Source organism: Tetrao urogallus (genome assembly GCF_951394365.1).
Source record: "Tetrao urogallus genome assembly, contig: SUPER_28_unloc_3, whole genome shotgun sequence".
In the NCBI taxonomy this organism is placed as follows: domain Eukaryota; kingdom Metazoa; phylum Chordata; class Aves; order Galliformes; family Phasianidae; genus Tetrao; species Tetrao urogallus.
In genome coordinates, this window is record NW_027639056.1 from 21,194 (window position 1) to 34,514 (window position 13,321).

At 67.0% G+C, this 13,321-nt stretch overlaps 2 protein-coding genes and 1 pseudogene across 3 annotated transcripts; all 3 read right to left on the bottom strand.

Annotated features, from left to right (window-relative positions):
* Nucleotides 1-2,434: 2,434 nt before the first annotated feature.
* Nucleotides 2,435-7,623, bottom strand: LOC306956385 (annotated as a pseudogene). The gene is made up of 6 exons: nt 7,439-7,623; nt 7,006-7,126; nt 5,907-6,772; nt 5,229-5,633; nt 4,368-4,472; nt 2,435-2,973 (listed from the first exon to the last, which is right to left on the bottom strand). The product of its transcript is annotated as an uncharacterized misc_RNA (transcript).
* Nucleotides 7,624-7,950: 327 nt separating this feature from the next.
* On the bottom strand, nt 7,951-10,862 carry FLAD1 (flavin adenine dinucleotide synthetase 1; the record flags this gene model as incomplete). Its single annotated transcript, XM_079550995.1, has 7 exons — nt 7,951-8,086; nt 8,171-8,244; nt 8,610-8,799; nt 8,879-8,977; nt 9,085-9,235; nt 9,570-10,329; nt 10,731-10,862. 7 exons carry the CDS (start codon nt 10,860-10,862, stop codon nt 7,951-7,953), a joined length of 1,542 nt encoding a protein of 513 aa, XP_079407121.1.
* A 640-nt stretch (nt 10,863-11,502) lies between these two features.
* On the bottom strand, nt 11,503-12,312 carry CKS1B (CDC28 protein kinase regulatory subunit 1B; the record flags this gene model as incomplete). Its single annotated transcript, XM_079550986.1, has 3 exons — nt 11,503-11,555; nt 11,635-11,762; nt 12,254-12,312. The coding sequence occupies 3 exons, from the start codon at nt 12,310-12,312 to the stop codon at nt 11,503-11,505; spliced, it is 240 nt and encodes a 79-aa protein (XP_079407112.1).
* Between the last annotated feature and the right edge of the window lie 1,009 nt (nt 12,313-13,321).

Here is a 13,321-nt window from a genome sequence, read left to right on the forward strand (position 1 = left end):
GAGCCCCTCCCGGCCCTGCAGTGCCGGTGAACGGTGCGGGCGCAGCCCCCCCTCTCCGGCAGGTGCCGGCCGGGGGTCCCGTTCCGACCCGTTCGGCCGCCTCCGGGCCCCGGGGGGACGGCAGAGGGCGGCCCGGCCCCGCGCTCACCTCGCCTCACCCCGACCCCCCCGGAGCGCTCCTGACTCAGAGCCCGGCGCGGCCGCTGCCCGGAGCGGGTGGAAAGTGTGAGCCGCCGCCGTGCGCTGCCAATGCAAACACCGCCCCGCAGACGTTATGTCAGCGAGGAGGGCGGGGGGCTCCGCTCCGGGCCGGTCCCCGCCTCTCCCGGTTCCTCCGGTGCCCCGGTGCTCGCTCCCGGTTCGTTCATCCCCGCCTCTACCGCCGGTACCGGGCACCTGCGGCCGTTCCCTTTTGCTTTTCCCGAGCGCAAAGCGATGCGCGGAGGCTGCATCTCCGTTCGTGTCCGTCCATCGTTCCGTCCGTCCATCGTTCCGTCCATTCACCTGCCTCACCTCCACCCAGCTCTAACCCTGCTGTCACCTGTCCGTCTGTCTGTCCGTCCGTCCGTCCGTCCCCAACCGCACCGCCGGACCCATCCCGGAGATTCGGACCCATCCCGGGGCTTCGGAACCCGCTCGGGGTTCCCGCAGAAGCGGAGGCTTCTGAGGGGGGAAATCCGCCAAAAATCCCCTCCCCTCCGCTGCCACCGAAACCCCCCATCCCCAACCCGAAACCGTCCTCCCACGGCCCCGCCGCCTTCCGGTGCCCCCGTGGCGCAGCCCCCCCAACCCCCCCCCCCCCCCCCCCGGCACTCCTCCCTCATCCCGCACGGGGTCCCACCGCAGCCCCACCGCTTCCAACCGGAGGCAAAAGGTTTCCGTCCTCACTTCCCCAACCCCATCACCCCCCCCACCCCACCCCCGTTCCCTCCGGTTCTTCCCGCAACCCCGCACCTCCCTCCCGGGCCCCGAGGCCGCAGCCCCCGCCCCGTACGGCCCCGCCGCTATTTTTAAACCGCTGTGTTATTTCGGTGCCCCGCGTTCTCGCTCCGCTGCACCGTTCCCTCCCGCAGCCCCGACGGCGCGGACCGCGCTCACCTCGTAGCACCGGGAACGGGTGGGGGCCGCGGAGCCGCCAGGCCCCTTCTGTGCCGGGCCGGCGGCGTGGCAGGAAGGACCGGGCGGTCATCTCGGCCCGGCCCGGCCGCCTGCAGAGGGCACTGCCGGTCCCCGGAGCGCAACGGAGCCCCCGGGTGACGGCACCGGGGCGGCCCCCGGGGGGGGGAGGGGGGTGGCGGCGGAACGCGGCGGGACGCGGAGCGTTTTGGTTGCCGGTGACACCGTTTATTGGAGTTATAAATAACGGATGCAGATCGGGTGCGGAGAGACGGAGGTTGGGGGGGGGAGGGGGGGGAAGGGGAGGGGGGGGAAGGGGGGGCTGCCCCAGATGTGCTCATCTTCCTACGGTCCCGCTGCGCTCACCTGCCTGGATTCCGGCTGTATTCACCTCCCCCCCCGCCCCGCATTCCAGCTGTGCTCACCTGCACCGCCTCGGATGTGCGTTTCTGCCCCCTCCTCCAGCTGCACTTACCTCTCGTTCCAGCTGTGCCCACCCCCATTCCAGCTGTTCTCATCCCACCTTCCATCAATTCCCCATTCCAGCCGTTCCCCCCTCATTCCACCTGTGCTCACCCCTCGTTCCAGCTGTGCTCACCCCCTATTCCAGCTGTGCTCAGCCCTCATTCAATCAATTCCCCATTCCAGCTGTGCTCACCCCCCATTCCAGCTGTTCTCACCCCTCACTCCATCAGTTCCCCATTCCGGCTGTGCTCACCCCTCATTCCAGCTGTTCTCGCCCCTCATTCCACCTGTGCTCACCCCTCATTCAATCAATTCCCCATTCCAGCTGTGCTCATCCCTCATTCCAGCTGTTCTCACCCCCCCATTCCAGCTGTTCTCACCCCTCACTCCATCAGTTCCCCTTTCCAGCTGTGATTACCTCCATTCCTCAGCTTTCCTTCCTCATTCCGGTTGCGCCCACCTCATTCCACCTCTGCTCACCCCTCATTCCAGCCGTGCTCACCTCTAATTCCTGCTCTGCTCAGCCCTATTCCAGCTGTGCTCACCCCCTTCGTTCCAGCTGTGCCCATCCCACCCCCCTTCACCCCCTGCTCAGGAGCTGCCCCCTATAGACCCTCGCATTCCTTGCACTCCCACCCTCCTCAACTTCCTCCTTTTTCACCCTTTTACACCAATAACATAAATTAAACATGCAACGTAACCACGGAAATCATAATAACCAAGGAGAGATTAAATAATGCCCTGCCCCAGCCCCACACCCGGGCTTTGAGGGGGGGGGGGTTGGGTGCTGCCCCGGGGGTCCCGTGGGAACGCAGGGGCACATAGATGGGGGTCGTGCCACCCCGACGGCCGCTCAGCGGGGCTGTGCCAGCAGCACCTCCAGCCAGCAAGGGCACGAGGTGATGAACTGCCTCGAGTAGCACGGCCCCCAGCCCTTCCCAAAGCTGATCCGGACGCTATGGGGGTCACAAGGCCCATCCCCATTCTGCCACCCCCCGGCCCCGATCCCCCCTGCCCTCTCGTAGTCGAACACCTTCACCGAATACCCTGGCAACACTTTGAGCACGGCCAGCCCGTGGGCTCCAGGCGGGCCCAGGGTGGGCGAGCTGACAAAGATGGGATGCTCGCTTCGGTTGTAGGCCCAGACGGCGCTCAGCTCCCGGCTCAGCAGCAGCCCCTTCCCAATCTTCCCCCTGGCGCGGCGCACGGCGCGGCTGCGGTGCACGGCGGGCAGTTGGCCCAGGCAGAACCCGCTGCCCCGCGGCAGCTCGCTGAAGACGTTCACCGACGCTTCGTGCACGGCGTAGAGGCGACCCACGCGTGTCCGGTGCTCCCAGTACGCCAGTTTGCACCAGCAGCCGTCCCGTGCCGCGCTCCGAGAGATGCTGGTGTCTGTTGGGAGAGCGGAGAGGTGACAGAATCACAGTCATGGCGTGGCCTGGATTGGAAGGGACCTCAAGAGTCCCAAAGCTCCGACCCCACAGCGCCTGCAAAGCCACCAACCTGCCCACGTTTCACAGCAGCCCAGGCTGCCCAGGGCCCCATCCAGCCTGGCCTCCAACCCCTCCAGGGATGGACGGGGCATCGCAGCCTCTCTGGGCAGCTGTTCAGCCCCTCCCCGCTCTCCCAGCACACAACTTCCCTGACCCCCAGCCTCCAGCTGCCCTCCCTCCGCTCCCAGCCCTTCCCTGGCCTGCTCTCATCTCCCCTGCCCAAGAGCTGCCTCCCCTCCTGGCTGCAGGCTCCCTGCAGGCGCTGCAGGCTGCACTCAGCTCAGCCCCAGCTCCTCTTCTCCATGCTGAACGAGCCCAGCTCCCTCAGCCTGGCTTTGCACGGAGCTGCTGCAGCCCCTGCTCATCCCTGCGGCTCCTCTGGCTCCTCTCCCACAGCTCCCTGTCTTGTCTGGGAACCCCCAGCCCTGGACGCAGTGCTGCAGACGGGGCCTCAGAGAGCAGAGCACAGAGGGACCATCGCCTCCCTGGCCCTGCTGCCCCACCTCTGCTGATGGCGCCCAGGATCCCGTTTGCTTTCCGAGCTGCAATCACACCCTGCTGGCTCCCATTCAGCTTTTCAACCCCCGGGACCCCCAGGTCCTTCTGTGCAGGGCTGCTCTCAACGGCTGCTCCTTCCAGTCTGCATCAATGCCTGGCATTCCTGCGGCCCGAGTGCCAAACCTCGCACTTTGCTGTGTTGAACCTCATCAAGCTCCCCCAGCTCCACCTTTCAGCCCCTCGAGGTCCCTCTGAATGGCAGATCATCACGGTGCTGCGTGGCTACGCATGCCTACACCCAACCCTCTGCATACGGTGGTCCCAAGGGACGCACTGGGATGACGGCACACAGGGGATTGGTGCCTGTGGGTCACACACGGAGCGCCCCATGGCTCTGCAGCCAGGATACGGCGATAGCAGGAATCAGTGAGCTGCTGAGCATCGGCACGTAGGCCCAGGGCAGCCCCCTGGGGGCCACATTGTGTGCCAAGGTTGGGTGGGGGTGGAGGGGGGGGGGGGTCCCTGGTGGATGAGAAGGTGGAGCCCGGAGGCTTTGTGGCTTGCAGCCAGGCTGGAGCCGCGCCGCGTGCGTCAAGGCACATTGTGTGCGGCCCCGTGGGCAGCGCTTCCTCCGGCGGGGAGTCCGGAGCAGCCAAAAATAACAGGAGAGCTGAGTGCTGGGGTAGAGGGGGGGGGTGTAGGGGGGTGGATCCTCCCAGTAGAAGCCCTCATCCCACGTCGGCTCCCAGTCCTGAGCCTGGTTTTTTTTTTGGGTACCGCGTTTTCGGCTCTTACCGCGCCACTCCGCGTGGTTGCAGCTGAAGTCCAGGAGCTGGGGGGACTTGGGCTCAGCTGGCCAGGAAGGGCTGATGGACTTCGAGTAGGGGGGTGGAGGGGTCTCTGGAGTAGGGATGGGAAGCAGTGAGGAGTTGAGCACATGTCCCAGTTTTCTAGATGTCACCCCATACCCTGATCCCATTCCCACTGGGGACCAAATGCCAGAGGGACCCCAGGGACCAGGGGCTGGAGGGGTCACAAGGATCAGGAGTTGAAGGGACCCCAGGGGCTGCAGGGATCCCAGGGACCAGGAGTTGGAGGGACCACAAGGACCAGGGGCTGAAGGGACCCCAAGGGGTTACAGAGACCCCAGAAATCAGGGGCTCGAGGGGGACCATAGGGACCAGGGGTTGAAGGGGTTGAAGGAACCATGAGGACGAGGGGCTATGGGGACCCCAAGGCGTTACAGGGACCCCAGGGACCAGGAGTTGGAGGGATCACAAGGACCAGGGGTTGAAGGGACCCTAGGAGTTACGGAGACCCCAGAAATCAGGGGCTGGAGGGATCACAGGGACCAGGGGCTGAAGGGACCACAAGGATGAGGGGCTACAGGGACCCCAAGGGGTTACAGGGACACCAGGGACAAGGAGTTGGAGGGACCACAAGGACCAGGGGCTGGAGGGACCCCAAGGGGTTACAGAGACCCCAGAAATCAGGGGCTCGAGGGGGACCATAGGGACCAGGGGTTGAAGGGACCACGAGGACCAGGGGCTGGAGAGACCCCAGGAGCTGCAGGGACCCTGGGAATCGGCCACTGGGGACCCCCCAGATGGCAAGGAGGGCCGGGGGGGGGGGGGGGGGGGGGGGGGGGCCACTCACCGGGCGCAGCCAGACGGCTGAAGTGATGGGGGTTGCAGCAGAGCGCGGCCGCATCCCCGCAGCCCCCCCGGCCCCCCGCGCTCTGGCAGTAGCAGAGATGCTTGAGCTCATGGGGCTGCCGCAGGTCGGGCCAGCGGAACAGGCGGCACAGCAGCACCTGGGGGGGCAGCGCCTGCTTGGCCCCCCGCGGCACCCAGACGCAGCTGGACTCCCAGGCACCGCGGCTCTCCACCGCCTGCAGCAGCAGCTCCAGCTCCTCGTCCTTCAGCTTCTTGAACAGGGCGTGCGCCGCGGGTTTCAGGGCACCGGGACCCTCCTCGGGGCCGGGGGTCGGGCAGCGCTGCCGCCACAGCCGCCTCAGCAGCGCGGCACGGCGAGAACGGAACATGGGGCAGAAGGGCAGAGCTGGGGATGGGGACGCGGGTGTCACTCGATGCGCCGAGACGCATCGCACCGTGTCCCCCCTGCCGCCACCGGGGCGATGCCGCATCCCCGCGGAGCCGCCCCATCCGTCGCACGCTGCGCGCCCACCGCCGCCATCCCCCTAAGTCACGTTCTGCCCCCCAATAGAAGCCCTGTGCAGAGCAGCGTCCCCGTCCCCGTGCCACATTTCCCCGTGCCACGCATCCCCGCGCCACGACCCCTGCGAGGGGGTCCCGGGGATGGGGTCAGACTCACGGTGGGCGGCGGAGCTGTGTGCCAGGAGATGGGGTCGCGCGTAGAGCCGCGCTGTGGGGCGGCCCGGACCGCTCTGCCCGCGGCTCGCCCAGTTCAGAGCTTTTTCCTGTGCCGGGATTCTCCCCTCCCCCGGACCTCCCCGTTTGGGGAATTCATTGATTCGTGTGTCCGGACCTCGGGTTGTGGCGCGGATGGGGTCAAGACGCGGCGACAGCGGGGCGGCTGCGTGGGCTGTGGGGCAGGGGATGCCCACAGCGTTGCAGATGTTGGCACGGTGACCCCGTGCTGGGGGGCAGCGAGGGGGCAGCGAGCAGCGCGGCGTAACGACGCATAACCCAACCCCACGGGAAAGGGGGGCGGCGGGGTGCCCCACAAAGCCCCCACTCCTAACGCTGAGCGGGCTGCAGGGGTGACCCGAACCCTCCAAATCAGGGCTCCCAGCTGCCCCCCAAGCCATCTCAACAACCAACCTCCCCCCTCCCCCCCTCCCCGCGGGCACAACGTGAGGGTGGGAACTCGTGCCATAACAAAGCCATCATGTAAACGGGACCCTTATCCCGCGCGGGGCCGCGCTTCCTGCTCCCGACTTCCCGGCGAGATAAGGGCGGCCGCGCCGGCGCCAGGCGTGCGCCACGGACGGGGCTTCGCTGCAGGGATGGAGCCCGCAGCCCCACAGCGGGGCCGGCACGGAGCGCTTTGGTTACACGGAGACCCCCGCCATCGACCCCGAGGGTCGCGGTGCCCCGTTGTTCCGTGAGTTGAGCTGCAAACCGGATTCTGGGGGTATGTTTTGCTCTGGCCGCTTCCCGGCGGCGGTGGTGCCGGGCGGGCGCGTGGGGTTGGGGCAGGAAACGGCTTGGAAGTCTCTAAACAAGGGACTGAGTCACAGCAGAGATAACCCAGGGGAGGGGGAAGCAGGGCCGCGGCTCCCAGCACCGCTCCGCGGTCAACAATGGGGCCGGGGACCCCCGGGGGGCGGGGGGGGGGATGGAGGGTGGGTCTGGGCACGGCAGGGCAGAGACGCAGCAGGTCGAAGTTCTGGGGGTGCACGTGGGCAGGGTGGGGGGACGCTCAGTCCTCGACACACGCAGCCGCTCACACACTGCTCAGGTTTATTGGGGTCGTGGTGCCGGGGGGGCTCAGGGTGGGCCGGGTCCTGGTGCTGGGGGTCCATCGGGTCCAAACCGGGCAGCGCAGAGCCATCGAGGGGCAACAGAGTCCTGGGGAGGGGAGAGAAGCACAGGAAGGGTGAGCAGCCCCACGGGCACCACAGCCAGGGACCCCTCCTTCACTACGTACCCCCACATCACCCCCCACAGACCGGCTCCCACACACCCCCACAGCATCGCAGCTGCACCCTTCCCCCTCCCAGCACCACCACATCCAAATCTCTGCCCCTCACCCTATCGACTTTTTGAACACCGCAGCCGAAACCCCGCACCCCCCACCGCCACCCGGGACCACCGTGACCGGATCCCCACCACTCACCAGCATCCCGGCAGTCCCACCGTGGGGAAGGAGCCGTGCCCTACTCCAGCAGCTCCCGGATGCACCAGCTGCACAGCAGGAGGTAAACGCACTCCCGCAGCACCCGCAGCACCCAGCGGCCGAGCCGCAGCCCCAGGGACGCGTCGCCGGGTGCCGGCACCGCCACGGCTTGCGCCATCCGCTTCACGGTGCCCGGTGGCCGGGCTGTCGCGGGTCGTAGGAGACGCATGGCAACGGGATCTGAGCGGGGAGGGATCGGCGCGGCCACGCGGAGCCCCGGGCGAGCGCTGGAAATTGCTCCATTCTCTGCGCTTCAAAAGCCGCCACAATGACGCGCACGTGGGGAAGGGGGGGGGGGGGGAGGCACCGCCTGGGGTCGCTTTTGTTCGGACGCTGCCGCTCTCATTCCTCCTGCCAGAGCCCCGCAGAGCAGCAAGGGAGCGGCGCAGCCAAGCTCGGGCGAGACGCTGAGCGCAGCGGCTTTATTTAGCGCTGTCCCCAGCAGCGGGGATGACACCTGTGGACGCCATCGGTCTCAGCGCGGCTCCCCGAGCTCTCACCGGCGCGACGTGCGCTCATCCTCCTCGTTTTCCAGCTCGTAGGCGGGTCTGTAGCTCTCTCGGCCGCTGGCGTCGGTGTAGAGCAGCGCTGGGTTCTTCATTGTGTTGGCCATGCTCCCCAGGGAGGTGTAGCTGTGAGGGGACAGCGCGGCTGTGGGAAGGCTGGAAGGCATCGCCCCGTGCTCTGCTCCTCCTCTGCCTGCTCCCCGCACTCACCCCTTGTCGTAGAGGATGCAGTAGGGGACAAAGAGCTTGCGCAGGAACTCCCAGATGTCCCTGTATGTCCAGTCCTGCGGGCAGAATTGGGCAGGGATCGCTGCAGAGGTGGATGCAGTGGCTGCCCCTCGTCTCAGGGAAGGCACTCGGCTCCAGCTCAGCATGTGTGGAGCCCAGCCAGCATCCACTGCCCTCTGCCCACGGCCCCAGAGCGCATCCGTCCCTCCCTGAACACGGCAAAAGCCATGGCTGGGCAGGAATGAGCCCCAACCACCGGCAGCAGCAGTGGGTGTCCCCACTGCGGGGCCACAGCTGGGCAACAAGGCCCTAAGGAGAGGAGAACTGGGCAGAGAAGCCCCCGAGGATGAGGATTCACTCCAAACTCACTCCCAAACAAGCAGGAACAGCCCCGTCCCCATCCCAGATGGCAGCAGCATACCAGCAGTGGGTTCACCCGCATGTACTGGGGCCAGTCGGGGTCCGTCATGCACATGGGGGTCAGGGTGCACGAGTAGGGGTCGGTGCGCCGCGTGCCCATCAGGACGGCCTCCAGCTGCGGCTGCTGCTCCTTCAGGGTGAGCAGGGCGTCCCGGATGGAGCCCTCCACCGTGCACAGCTGGACCTTGTACCTGGAGGGCAGGACAGGCAGCTGGCATCGGGGCGGGCCGTGTCGCTTGCACCCAGCTGGCCCTCAGCGCCCCCCCGTACCTCCGCACGGTGGCCTGGATGAACTGCTCCATTTCAGGGAAGGGAGACACGATGCGGATGTAGAGCACCTTCAGCTTCTCCTGCCTCTCCGGGTACCGCCTGGGGAGAGAGCCACCACAGGCAGCCATCAGAGACGTGAGGCAAAGCAGGCAGAGCAGGGCAGAGAGCCCCGAGCAGCCCTGAGGAACCCCGGCGCCCCGCAGTACCTCTCCACGGCAGCGTGGACCAGGTGCAGCAGGGCTGTGCAGTCCTTGCCCCCGTTGAAACCCACGCAGAGCTGCGCTAGGCTGTACCGCTCCAAAGCCTCCTCGATAGTCCTCAGTGCTGCTGCCACCTTCTGTCCCAGAGCCAAGCCTGCTGGGAGGGGACAGTCGGTGCCTGCTGGCGCTGCTGCCTGCCCAAGGCCACGCTGCCACGGCTCAGCCCCAAGGCCCAGCTCCTTCCTGCAGTGCTTCACCCTGCGGGCTCATCTCCTCTCCAGGCACAGCCCAGAGCTGCTGCTGGCACTGCGTCCTGAAGCCAAGAGCTCGCGTGTCCCTAAGGCACAACCATCCCCCTACCCAGCAAGGGGACGAGCGCCAACCCCAAAGAGAACTCGATGCAAATTCCACACCCGGGCTGCTCTTGCCACTGCCTCGGCCCCTCCGTGTCTGAAGGAGCAGCACAAAGACCCCAGCTGCAGCTGCTGTACCTGACTCAGCCAAGGCATAGACCTCAGTGGAAGCCCTCGAGACGCAGTCAGTCACCAACGGCACCACCACGCCAGGCGGCAGCTTCTCCATCAGGAAGCCGTGTGCCTCCTCCAGGTGCTGCTCCGACTCCGAGTCCAGCGTCAGCTTCACACGGTAATAATTGTTGGCCCAGTCCGGGTAGGAACCCAAACTCACGCGGCCCTGAAAGCTGGCGTTGGCCTGATCCAGCACGGGAGCAATCTGCACCTCATCAGCTGCCACGTAGATGGCACGGGAGTGGAAGCAGGTCTGCTCACTGCGGAAAAGATGGCTGAGGCCATCCAGGGCACGTTCCATCAGTGCTGGGATGCCCGGGAAGATGTAGACGTTACGGACACTGACCAGAGGATACTTGAAGGCACTGCCTGTGAGTCGGTCCGTGCCATAGTTGAGGCGTGAGGACTCAGGGATGCGAGCCAGCTTCATCTCAGGGCACTGCATGTCCGTCTTGCCAAAGAACTTATGCACCAGAGCCACCAGCTCCGGGTGCGGGGCCACCTTCTCCCCAAAAGCTTTGGCCACGGCCTCGAAGGTGACGTCGTCGTGCGTGGGGCCGATGCCCCCCGAGGTCAGCACGAAGGTGAAGCGGGAGGCGAAGGCGGCCACTTCAGCAGCGATGGCGTCCACCTCGTCGGGCACCACGGAGACGCGGGCCACGCGCACACCCAGCGCACGCAGCTGCCGGCACATGAAGAAGGAGTTCGTGTCCTGAGTGTGGCCCTAAGGGGAAGGGCAGCTGCGGTGAGACCAGGCCTGACTGAGGCACGATCCCAGGCCCAAACTCCAGGTCAGACCCCCAGGGCCGACCTCAGGCCTGAACTCCAGGACAAACACCAGGACAGAATCCAGGACAGAACCACAGATCCAAGCCCCAGGCCAGACTGCAGGCCTGACCCCACACCGGAACCCCAGGCCTGAAGCCCAATCCTGACTCCCAGGCCAGACCCCCAGGCGAGAAACCCAGGCCCAAACATCCGGCCCGACCCCAGACCCAAACCCCAGGCCAAATCCCAGGCCCAAACCCCCGGCCCGGATCCCTGGCCGCAGTCCCTGAGCGCAGCCCTCCGGCCCAGCCCGACTCCAGGCCCGGCCCAGCCCCCAGCCGCAGGCCCCGCTCTCACCTTGAGGATCTCATCCCCGATAATGATGATCCCGGCGGTGGAGGCGGAGCTGTGCCCGGCCATGGCTCTGCAGGCCGCGTTCCGCCGCGCGGTACCGAGCAGAGCCCCCACAACCCGCAGCGCCGCCCGCATGAACCCCGCCGAACCGAACCGGTTCCGCCACGCCGCTACCTCCCCGCGCTCCTATTGGTCGGGAGGAACGTACGTCACGAGGCTCTGCGAGCTCTCATTGGTTGAGAGCGGACAGAGCCACTGCGGGGGGCGGTCCTACCGCTCCCCCTTCCCCCATAGCGCCATGGACTCGCCCGGCACACGTGCGCTTCCCCTCCCCCATCCCGCCTTCCCCGCCCCGTTATCCCGGAGCCCTCCGGCCCTATGAACCCTTCCAACACCCTCTCTCCGGTCACAGCTACACCAGAACCACCCGGGGGAGGGAGGGCTGTTCCTGAGCACCGGGAGCTCTTCCTGCCTCCCACCTCCCTCCCTCTCCCCCCAAAGGCAGAATAGCAGCACACAGCAGTTCCCAAATATCCTTTTATTGAAGCTTTTGAGAACCCCGTCCCCACAGCGCGGTGCCCGGGGCTGAGCCGCTGCAGGTGCCCAGATGGCACTGAGTTCATGAGCATCTTAGGGACCCAGTGGCTCTGCCCCAACCGGGAAAGCTCCCAGGAACAGAGGATGCGAGAGAGGAGAAGGAGGAGGATGATGATGATGATGATGAAGGTGCTTTATAGCCCAGGCAGATGAAGGCTGCGGCCAGCCCAGGGAACGCTCACTTCTCTGGCTTCTTGGGCAGTGGCCGTCGGAAGAGAAGGATGTGTGGCTCTGTGGGGACGCAGCACAGCGTCAGGCTGGGCTGTGGGATGGGAACTCGCATCCCGTAGGGCAGCCATACGGGACTCACCTGGCTCGTGGATCATGTAGTGCACCCAGCCCTGGCTCTGCTGCACGCCCAGGTTCCGCCACTCCGATTCAGACATCAGGTGGGTTTTGGGCACCAGCTTGGCGATGTCTTTGGGCAGCATCACATGCCTGCGGCCGGGGGGCTGCTCAGCCGGGGGCACTATCCCGGTGCACCCCCCCTCCCCCCGCCCACCCTCTTAGGCTCAGATCCCCCTCCCATTCCCAGATCGTCGTTCCTCCCCCTTCCTCCTCAGGCCCAGACCCTTTGCCTCCCCCCACTTCCACCCCACTCCCCTCTTAGGCCCGGCCCCGGTACTCCCCACCCCCCCAGATCCAAACCCGGTGCCTCCCCCCTCCTCACTCCCCTCCCGCTACTCCCCCCCCTCCTCCCCTCAGGCCCAAACCTGGTGCCCCCCCCCATCCCCCTCAGGCCCAACCGTACAGCCCGTCCCCCCCATTCCCCCATCCCAGCCGACCCTTCCATACTAACAACCCCCCCCTCCGTTTCCTGTTGCCGGAAGGACGCCATTACCGGGGACCCCCCTCCCCAACAAACAGCCGTTATCCTCCTCCCCCCCCCATCAGACAACGGTTACCGCTCCTCCCCCGCGTCTCCTCACCGGTACTCGAACTCTTCGTCGTCATACTTGTCGGAGTAGTAGATCTGCTTGTGCGCCATGCCGCCCGCGGTCCGCCCCTTTCCCGGCAGCCCCCGCCGCGCCCCTCTCCTCAGCTCCCGGCGGCCGTTGGTTTTTCCCCCCCGCCCCCCTCCCCCCAACGGTGCTTTCAAACACCGCCGCCCCGCGCGCTCATTGGTCCGCTCCGCAAAGGCGGGACGAGCGATTCGGAAGCTGATTGGTCGACGGTCGAGCGGATACGCCCCTTCCGCTCAGGCTCGGGCGCCGCCTTCCGGTGGCCCGCCGGTTCGCGCGTCACGTGACGGGGGCGCGGTGAGGCCGCGGTGGAGGGGCGTGGGCCGGAAGTGAGTGGCGGCGTGGCGGGGGGAGGGCGCTCGGTGCGGGGCGCTGCGGCCGCCGGGACCGGAGGAGACCGGCGCGTAGACCCATGGTGCCCCGGTGAGCGTGCGGGTCGTCCTAGGACGGGTTGGGCCTCGTGCGGTGCTGCGGTGTGGCCTGCACGGCCTGCGGGAGCGGCCCGGGCCTTGAAGGGCTGCCGGTGGTTCCGTAGGCCCCGGGCTCGGCGGGGCGGGCCGGGCTTTGAGCTGCTGCGGAGCTTCCGGGGCTGCTGGGCTGAACCCGACCCGCTCGTCCCTACGCACGGTGGGGTGATGGGAGTCACCGAGCGGGGAAGCGGTGGCGTCGGGCTGCCCGTTCCCGGTGTTACCGGGGCCGGGCGCTGCCGGTGGTTGTGGGGGAATCGCTGATCGCCTCCTTGCTGCTCGGAGGTCCCGGAGCTCCCAGTGCCATGGTGGGGGTGTGTGTGAGGTCCGTCTGTCGGTGTGTCACCGCTGCCGGTTCCCGGGGCTGGCAGCAACCGGGGAGCTCAGAATGGGGACGGACCGACCCCGATTGGAGCAGAGCACCGGCCGTGCTCGTGTGCAACCTCCCTTGAAGGGATAGAAGGGACAGGTAACTGGGACAGAGCTGGCTGAGGTGGAAGTGCCCCATTCCAGACCATTGTCCTCACACAGCAGCATTGCTGTGTCCGTGTGTCCATCCGGCCTGGGC